Below are 9,693 nucleotides of genomic sequence, written 5' to 3'. Positions count from 1 at the left end.
CAGTCACCGTGCTCAGAAGGGCTCTGCATTGAGCTTGATTTAACTTTTTGGACGGGGCCTGCATTTTCATTTTGCACTGGGTCTTGAACATTCTATAACATGTCCTGAGGAAGAGGTTCTTCAGTGACGGTCAAAAATCCTTTTCCTGGTGCTGGACATGTTCTTGCAGGTGCACATACCTTAGCTATGCCCACCTCATTCTTACCACACTCAGTCCACTCACTGCACGTACAGGTAGAGTCTCCCTGTGTTCCACCATCTCTCTGAGCCTGTACCACTTCACTGCATACTGGGCCCACTCCCAACTCCCTGCATTTTTGCTGGAGGACTTTCTCTGACAGGTGGAGTCCACACTGCCCATGCAACAAGCAGTCCCAAAGTGCCAGCACATTAACACTGCCCTGGGAGCAGCCCTCAGCCAATCACTATGGAAGTTGGAGGATCAGTACTCCAGCTCCCTTGCCCTTTGAGTGGGATGACTCTGCGGTGTGTGACCTACACTATCCCCCAAAGGGCCCTAGTAGGATTGAGCTCCACGTGCCTCCCATACCCACATGCCTGATAAAACACCCTTTCCCAGCTGCCTTCCCTTCCCTGTGTCGTTTCCTTATTCCTCAGCTGATATGTCCTGGGGTCACCGCTCAGACGACTACTTACACTAGGGTTCTTGTCCCAGGGTCTGCTTCTGGGCAACCCTAAACTAAGACAGAATGTGCAAATGCAGATGATGCATGGACACAGGCTTTCTTCCCATGATCTCTTTTTTTTTTTTAATTTTATTTATTTATTTATTTATTTATTTATTTATTTATGGCTGTGTTGGGTCTTCGTTTCTGTGCGAGGGCTTTCTCTAGTTGCGGCGAGCGGGGGCCACTCTTCTTCGCGGTGCGCGGGCCTCTCATTATCGCGGCCTCTCTTGTTGCGGAGCACAGGGTCCAGACACGCAGGCTCAGTAATTGTGGCTCACGGGCCTAGTAGCTCTGCGGCATGTGGGATCTTCCCAGACCAGGGCTCGAACCCATGTCCCCTGCATTGACAGGCAGATTCTCAACCACTGCACCACCAGGGAAGCCCCCCCCTCCATGGTCTCTTTATTGGAGGTCTGTGGCTAGCAGGATCGTTGGAGGTGGCCTCCTCCTGGATCTCCTAGTGGCCCTCCTGGCAGTTCTTGGTTTCACATTCTAAAAAAGACAAGGGAGTGTGAGGTTTGGCGGTGGGGTGGGTGAGGGGTCGTGGGGCTGGGTCTGCCTTCCTCATGGTGGCACCCTAGATGGTAAGAGGACAGGGGCCCAAAGTGAGGGGGCAGGTACAACGCCAACTGCAGGCCAAGCCAAATGAAATGGAGTGGTAGTTTGAAGGTAGAGCTAGATAGTACAGGGATGTTATAGAGGTGTTTTTGTGATCAGGATCAGAGGTTGGGGTGAGGTCATCAGGTTGAGGTTGTGCTGACTGGGCCTGGATTGCTCCAGCATAAGAGTTGTCATCAAGGGTCAGGAAGGCTGGGGCTGAGCAAGCATCCTCAGGAGAGGATTGCCTCTCTGAGACTCTGAGATTGTCTGAGCAGAGGATTGCAATACTAGGTTAGGGGCTGGACAGAAGCTGTGCAGGCAAAAGGGTTTTCTGTAGAGGGTCACAGTCTGGGTCAGTGTTGTGTGGATGGGTGGGGGCGGGGCTTTGGGTAGGGGGCAAGGATGAGGGCAAGTGTGGGTGGCTGGGATGAGGTTGTGCAGGCAGAGGGGCAGGGTGGGTAGGCTATATTGCAAGCAGAATGACTGAAGTCTGAGTCTAGATTGCCTGAATAGACGAGCTGCAAGGGGGTTCAGGGTCCTGGCTGAGGCTGTGTGGGCACAGGGTTACAGGAAGGAGTGAGGGGTCTGCTGAGGTTAGGCAAGCAGGCAGGGATCAGGGGCCGTGCTGAGCTTGTGTGGACAGATGGGCCTCAGGCCGAGGTAGTGCAGGCGTCGGGGACTCACCTTGTCGAAGTGCGGCCAGGTGCGCAGCAGGTTGAAGAGCGCGTCGCCAGGGCAGTCAGTGCGCACGAGCTGGCGGTGGCCGAGCAGCGCATAGCCTGGCCGCAGGACGCCGGCGCGCACAGCGCAGCGCGGGAGCTCGTCGCGCACCGCGCGCAGCGCGGCCTCTGCGGGCAGCTCCGCAGTGTAGTTGCCTATCAAGGCCACGCCGAAGCCGCGGGAGTTGTGGCCGAGTGTGTGCGCACCCACCCAGTGCCAGCCGCGACCCTCGTACACGTAGCCGTCTGAGCCCACCACGAAACTGCGAGGAGAGAGGGAAGCATGCACCACTTGGCGTGAGGCCCCGGCCCTCATCTGGCCCTCTACCCCAGTTTCCACACTTGTGCCAAGGGCCGCCGCCACCCCAAGTCCCGCCCGGTCGCGCTGACTCTACCCCGTCCAGCCGTGTCCCACTCCCCCACCTAATGCCACCCCAGAAACCGTCCCGTTTCTCTGGATCTGCCCCCAACATTGGCCCCATCTCTTTCTACCCAGCTCCCTCCCCATTGTCTCAAGTCCAACTCCTGCCCAATTCAGAGCCCTTTTCTGTCTTAGGTCATATCCCATCACTGCCCCGTCCCAGACTCAGCCCCTACCACAGGTCCTGCTCCTCTCCCGAGTCCGGACTCCTTTCCTAGTTCCCACCCCAAACTCAGGAATCCCACTGTTGTAGTATTTCTGGTCGCTGTTAAGGCCCGGACCCTAGTCTAGGCCGCGCCCCTCTCCACATTGGCTCCACCCACCCTAAACTCCTCTTCCGTTTTGCCAGCTTTGCTCAGGTCCAAACCCCGCCCCCTCAGTCAGGCTCTGCGCACCCAGGCTCTACACTGCACCACCACTTGGTGCGCCCTGCCAGCGCCTTGCAGGTTGCCGCCCACCTGTAGCCTATGTCGTCCCAGCCTCGAGTATGCTGGTGGAAGCGCTGCATAGAGCGCATGTCGGTGGCGCAGCGCTCAAAGTCCGTGCAGGGTGGCGCGGGCACGTATGTGTGGTGTACATACAAGAACCCGAGCGGCAGCTGCAGCGGCGTCGGGCGGCCCCGGTACGGGGCCGCGCCCCAGCGGCAACGTGGGTGGATGGCTGGACACCCTGAGAGGAAGGGAGTCCAGCGCGGGAGTAAGCAAGCGTTTCTCTGCCTGCCGCCTCCTCCCACACTAAGAGCGCACATAAGGATCATCCCTTCAGTCTCCTCCCAGATTTGGGGACCGTTCAGTCTCACACCACACTGGCCCCCATTGGGATCTAACTTAACTAAATCTAACAGCATCCTAGTCCTGTTGGCCTCCCAGCCAAAGCCCTTATTGCCCCCCCTGGAATCCCCCAGTCCTAGATCCTCCTGACCTGTCTGTCTGGCACTGAGAATGTCTGTATCTGTGAGAAGGAGCGTCACAGGGGGTGGGGGCCCTTCTCACCTAGGAAGGCCTCCGTGAACTCCTTGGTAGCGTGGGTGGCCACCTGTGCCAGCTGTTCTTGGCTCATGCCCTGAAGTTGAGGGTGTGCTGGCTCCAGCCTCTGTAGCAAGATGAGGGCCCCCCATACCTGCTGGGTCAGAATGGGAGTCGGAGTCAGAGCAGCTCCATTCTGCCGTCGGAAGTTGCTGCGAAATCCTGGGTCTCCCGCTACCCCGGCTCCATAGTACTGGCTCAGCAGGCGGCTGAGGGGCGGCCGGGGCTCAGGCAACCGGCTCAGGTAGTCTCCAAGGAGGGCCCCATCCAGGGCACCATTGAGGAAGGCCGTGGTGAGGGTTGATGCTTCAGGGTCCAGGAGCGTGAAGGTCCGGGGAACAGAGAGCTGGTCCCAGCAGCCCTCAGTTCCCAGTGAATGGCTCCAGGTCTGGGGGCCCTGGAGGAAGTTCAGGCCCAGGTCTCTGGCCAGGGTGACCACTAGGAGGCTGTCCACAGTGGTTGGGAAGTTGGCTTTGGTATCTGCTGAGGAGGCTTGGACATCTGGAGAGGTGACTTGGACATGTGGAGAGCCAGGTCTAACATCTGGAGAGGTGGCTCCGACATCTAGATCTGTGGCTATAACATTTGGAGACACAGCTCCGACATCTGCACAGGTGACATCTGAAGAGGTATCCCTGAGTCCTGGGGAGGTGGCTCTTACATCAGGAACCGTGGCTCCAATGTCTGGAAAGGTGACTCCAGCATCTGGAGGGGTGGCCGTGCTGTCTAAGGGCAGGTTTACGACCCTGTTCCCCTGCAGCCCTGCCTCCAGCCCTGCCAGAAGAGGCTCCACAGCCACGGTTGAGCCATCGGATGCCAGCACCACCCCGCATTCCTTCCCGTCCCACACACCATGTCTCGCCACCTCCACGGTCAGGCCTTGAAGCTCTGGGCTCAGTGAAGGAGGATCCAGCTTGGTGGTCTTGAGATTCTGTCCCTCCAGCAAGAAGTGGTGGAGAGGGTTGTGGGCACAAGAGTCCTGGGCTGACAGCAGCCATGCAGAGGCAGTGTGGCCAGCCTCGGTGGCTGGTGCCTTCTGCTCGAGCTCAGCCAGTGCCTGGATGACAGATTCCATGAGCAGGGGCAGGGTCGCTGCAGGAGGAGGGATGGCATTAGCCCAGCAGCCCAGCACCACCTGTTACTGAGCCTCCCCCTGCTGTTTCTACATCTTCTCAATGCCCCCAGCTCTTCGTTGGACAACCTTATGATGTCTGCCATTGTCCTTGTGTGGGTGAGGAAACTGAGGCACAGACAACAGGTTAAGGAGCTTAGACTATCAGCGAGTACTGGGGAGCCATGGCAGGTTCATGAGCAGGAGAGATACATGGCCAGGTTGGAATTCTGATTGCTCCTTTGAGTGCCGTGTGGAGACTAGATTTTGGGGGGACCAGAGTAGAGAAGGGGAGAGAGTTTGGAGGTAAGCAATGAAGGTGGCTGAAGCCAGGATGGTGACGCTGTTATGGACAAGAGTGGGCAGAGTCCCCAGATATTTTGAGGGAAAGATGGACAGTTTTTCATGATGGATTGGAGTTTGGGGAATTTTAGAGGGAAAAGTGTCTCAAAGGATGTCCAGGGGAGGGTGGGTCTGTGCCTTGTGGGAGAAATGTCTGTGGCTGAACTTGGAACTTAGAAGTCTGGGGCTCCGAGCTGGGGTGGGTTGTTGAATAATTAAACCTTTACTATGTGCCAGGCACCATTCTAGGTGACTTAAATAACAACCCAGTTAATCTTCACAAGGACCCTATGAGCGTGGAGAGGTTAAATTATCTACCTAAGATCACATAGCTAGGAAGTGGCAGAGGCAGGATTTGAACACAGGAAGTCTTAATCCTTACACTCTGCTGTCTGCTGGAATTCAGGTTCTTCTCCAGACAGTTCACACGGTGATTCCTCGATAACTTTGTTCTTCTCTCTGCCTAAAATGTCCTTTCCTGCTTCACCACCAAGTAAAATTCTTCTTCTTCCTGTCCTAGATCTACGTCCCCTCCTGCAGGAAGCCTTCCTAATTTTTGCTCTTTTGGCCCCAGTTTCTTCCCCCAACCCTTGCCCTGATCCTGTGGGGCTGGGAGCATCTGTGTTCCCAGACTGGAGGTTCCTTGAGACTGGGGCCTCCTGGATCTAGCCTCACCCTGTACAGGGCTGGACACAGAGGGGCAGCAGTATACTTCTGCTGAACTAAGAGTCCTGGCCTCAGGCCTCTGCCTTTTGACCCACCTGTGCCTGGCTCCGGCTGCAGCAGCAATCCGTACAGGATCCATAGGATACCCTGGACCACCATTGTGGGCTTCCAGTTTCCAGGGGACGTATCCAGTTTACCTCAGTGGAGACTTTGGCAGAGCTGGAAGGAGACAGGCAGGGAGAACTGAGAGTGCCTTTGGCTACTGTCAAAGTCCAGCGGTGAATGACACGGCTGCCACTTGCAGAGCTGTGGGCGGGAGGCAGTGGTGGCGTGGGTACAGAGTGCCCTGGCTCAACGTCATCTGGGTCTCAGGGGCTCCCCCATCCTATCCTGTTCCTCCCAGGCTGAGGTCAACGGTCAGTAAGCCAAGCGCATTGCAGGAGTGGCCTGGAAACCAGGTAGTTCAGACTCCAGCAAACTCTGCCCATTCCCCAGGAGATGTAAACTGAGGCTAATGCAGCAATCCACCCTTCCTATGGTGATAGTTCTGTAGCTGCTTCTGGCCACCAGAGGGGACTCTCAGGTGCCTGCCCGACTGGTAAGACTGGCTGTGCTGAGTGTGAGGAGAGAAGGAGAGGCCTGAAATCGGCACTGCCTTCTGCCTTCTTTGATGCCAGCACTTTAGCCTCAGGCAGAGGATGAGTGCAGGGGCCGAGGATTGTTTTTGTTGAAGTAGCGTAGGGGGACCTGAAGGTGCCACCTCTCATCTCATTCCAGCTCCGGATCCCAAGCCACCAGAGGTAGCTGAGAGCAGGAATTGGGCTGGGGTGTTTGGGACCCTGGCTTTGTCCCTGGAGCTGACTTCTGGGCTCACCTGGGTTGGCAGTGAGGGGTCCTCCCTCTTCCTCTGGTGCCTGTGGCCAAGTCCTGCTGAAGAGAGCCCTCCTCCTCTTTATCCAGCATCAAGTGGGATGGGCTCATCATGGCTGGGGCTGCCATGTAAATTACTTCACTGTTGGCCTCCCATCTCGAAACTAGCCTGGGGAATTTCCAGGAGACCCACCAGGCTGGGCACTCAGCACAGGGCGGGCCCTGGGCGGGCCTGGGAATGCCCAGGCTAATCCAGGCCTGGGATTCCCCATGGGGCCTACTTAGATATAGAGTGTCCTCTTTCTGGGCACTCAGCATGGCCTAGCACAAAGCTGGACACACAGTAGGGGCTCACAGAGTTAGGTGCTAAGAGAGGAGGATGAATAGAGGCTGCTCCCCAGGAGATTCTGAGGAAATCTCCTCCTCCATGTCCCAGTTTCTGAGGATTTGGGGTCAGGGGCTCTGCCTGATAGAACTACGTGGAGGATGTGGGCTGTGTGTCCATCCGGTGCAGGACTAGAGTGAGGAGAGTGAGGGTGTAAAATTTAAGGTGGTGCCGAAAATCTCAGCCATCAAGATAAATAATATTCTAGCACAATGTTTTAAAAGACTAAAAGAAATGCAAAAAAAATCCATGATGAACAAAATATCAACATTTTAATAAAGACAGGGTCAGGGGCAGTGCTGTGCTTAGACATATTGGAGCCAGAAGTGAAAGGAAAAATCAGGAATTCTGATCCTGTCTTTGTGCCTCACTTGCTTTAACTTCATCCAGGCCCTACATCCACCAGCGGGTAGCCCCCAGGATGTTGCGGGGTAACTGTCACATGAGATCCTCACCTAATGTCTGCTTGGTCTGGGAATGACCTTGACGTGGCATCATGGACCTTGGGTTTGTCCCTCTGATTCTCCCACCGATTGTGGCTGTGGAGAGACCCTTACAATTTTATTTAACTGCCAATTTATGCTCATTTTACCCAGCAGGAGGGTGAGCTCAGAGATGTTAAGTAACTTGCCCAAGGTCACATAGTTAGAACCTGGGGAGGGCGCCAAGCCCAGTGCATGTTTTCACTATCCTGTGGCTAGGTCAGGGTCAGAGTAATTATGACTCTTCATGCTGGGCAAGTGTTTGCAGACTGGCTACAGAGCAACTTCACACCCAGTAATTCTTGGGCCAGCCAGATGGGCAGCCTTGATACCCATTTAAAGCTTGAAGTTTGTGGTAGGAGCTCGGTTGTATTGGAGTCAGGGACATGTCATGGCCAGCCAACATTTCCCTCAGGGTCTATCTGGGATTTGTGACCTTCTTGGGTAGGACCCTTCCTTCAGGAAGGCTCCTTGTTTACCCCTGGCTCCCCACTTCTCCCATTCTGGCTCCCTAGCCCAGGATTCCTACCTTTGACCCAGACCTGTCCATACAAGGTCTAGAGTTTCTCTGTCTGGTTCCATCTCCCCCAGACTAGGAGATGTTGAATTCTCTTGGGGTGCCCAGAAATGCCCACCACAGGTCAGGGGCCAGATGGGTAGCAGGGAGTGACTGTTGAGTACACCATAGACCTGATTGAGGATGTGGGGTCAGTTTGAGGTTAGGCTCTGAAACACACACATGCAGACACCCACACACCAAGGCACCTGGTCTTGGCTGGGTCTGGGAGGCAGCACAAAGGCTGGGATTCCCATGATGAGTCATTCCCCACCCCTGCTTCCCTCCCACTTCATGAGGCCCGCTGCCAGGATATGTCAAGGCCCCTCCAGGCTGCAGACAGACCAGGGGTCTCTTGAGAGTACCCAGGGCCTCGGGCCAGCTCTAATGGAGGTAGCATCAGCACAGAGAGACAGAACCCTGGGCTCTGGATCTGAAGTGAAGCTGGGATCGAGGCCAGAGGCCAGAAGAAAAGGAACTTGGGGCGGGGCAGGGCTGGGCTTGGGGCCAAGATCAGAGTTAATAACATTCATTTTGGTAAATGATAATAATAATGAAGACCCTGATAATAATAATAAAAACTTGTGTGCAGGTCTCTGAGATAAGATTTTATATGCCTACATTTTTTTAAATTTAATTTTTTAACTTGAAATATAGTTGATTTACAATGTCGTGCCAATCTCTGCTGTACAGCAAAGTGACTCAGTTATACACATAGAGACATTCTTTTTTTTTTTTGGCCGCACCTTATGGCATGTGGGATCCTATTTCCCTGACCAGGGATTGAACCCGTGCCCCCTGCAGTGGAAGTGCGGAGTCTTAACCACTGAACCGCCAGGGAAGTCCTGAGACGTTCTTTTTTTAAATATTCTTTTCCATTATGATTTATCACAGGATACTGAATATAGTTCCCAGTGCTATACAGTAGGACCTTGTTTATTCATCCTATATATAATAGTTTACATTTGCTAATCCCAAACTCCCAGTCCTTCCCTCCCCCACCCCCATCCCCCTTGGCAACCACAAGTCTGTTCTCCATGTCTGTGAGTCTGTTTCTGTTTTGTAGATAGGTTCATTTGTGCCATATTTTAGATTCCTCATATAAGTGATATCATACGGTATTTGTCTTTCTCTTTCTGACTTACTTCACTTAGTATGATAATCTCTAGTCATATCCATGTTGCTGCAAATGGATTATTTCATTCCTTTTTATGGCTGAGTAGTATTCCATTGTATATATGTACCACATCTTCTTTATCCATTCATCTGTCGATGGACATTTAGGTTGTTTCCATGTTTTGTGTATGCCTACATTTTAAAATTCAGCTCTGGGTTTTGTGAAGAGATGTTTTATTTTATTATTTTTTAATTTTTTCACATCTTTATTGGAGTATAAATGCTTTACAATGTTATGTTAGTTTCTGCTGTACAACAAAGTGAATCAGCTATATGTATACATATATCCCCATATCCCCTCCCTCTTGTGTCTCCCTCCCACACTCCCTATTCCACCCCTCTAGGTTGTCACAAAGCACAGAGCTGATCTCCCTGTGCTATGCAGCAGCTTCCCACTAGCTAACTATTTTACATTTGGTAGTGTATATGTCAATGCTACCCTCTCACTTCCTCCCAGCTTCCCCTTCCCGCCCTGTGTCCTCAAGTCCATTCTCTACGTCTGCGTCTTTATTCCTGCCCTGCACTAGGTTCACCAGCACCGCTTTTTTAAATTCCACATATATGCATTAGCATACGGAATTTGTTTTTCTCTTTCTGACTTATTTCACTCTGTATGACAGATTCTAGGTCCATCTACCTCACTACAAATAA

General features: G+C 53.5%; 1 protein-coding gene across 2 annotated transcripts; it reads right to left on the bottom strand.

Moving 5' to 3' along the window:
• Positions 1 to 817: 817 nt before the first annotated feature.
• On the bottom strand, positions 818 to 5,824 carry PGLYRP2 (peptidoglycan recognition protein 2). Of its 2 annotated transcripts, XM_061188582.1 has the most exons (6): positions 5,669 to 5,824; positions 4,307 to 4,546; positions 3,422 to 4,159; positions 2,888 to 3,098; positions 1,974 to 2,271; positions 818 to 1,181 (listed from the first exon to the last, which is right to left on the bottom strand). In XM_061188582.1, the coding sequence occupies exons 1-6, from the start codon at positions 5,730 to 5,732 to the stop codon at positions 1,092 to 1,094; spliced, it is 1,641 nt and encodes a 546-aa protein (XP_061044565.1). In that variant the 5' UTR covers positions 5,733 to 5,824; the 3' UTR covers positions 818 to 1,091. The 2 variants fall into 2 exon arrangements, with proteins under 2 accessions (XP_061044565.1, XP_061044564.1); XM_061188581.1 differs by having other exon boundaries at positions 3,422 to 4,546.
• Between the last annotated feature and the right edge of the window lie 3,869 nt (positions 5,825 to 9,693).

This window comes from Eubalaena glacialis, chromosome 4 (genome assembly GCF_028564815.1).
Source record: "Eubalaena glacialis isolate mEubGla1 chromosome 4, mEubGla1.1.hap2.+ XY, whole genome shotgun sequence".
NCBI classification, from domain to species: Eukaryota; Metazoa; Chordata; class Mammalia; order Artiodactyla; family Balaenidae; genus Eubalaena; species Eubalaena glacialis.
This window is presented reverse-complemented; position numbering and strand designations above follow the sequence as displayed.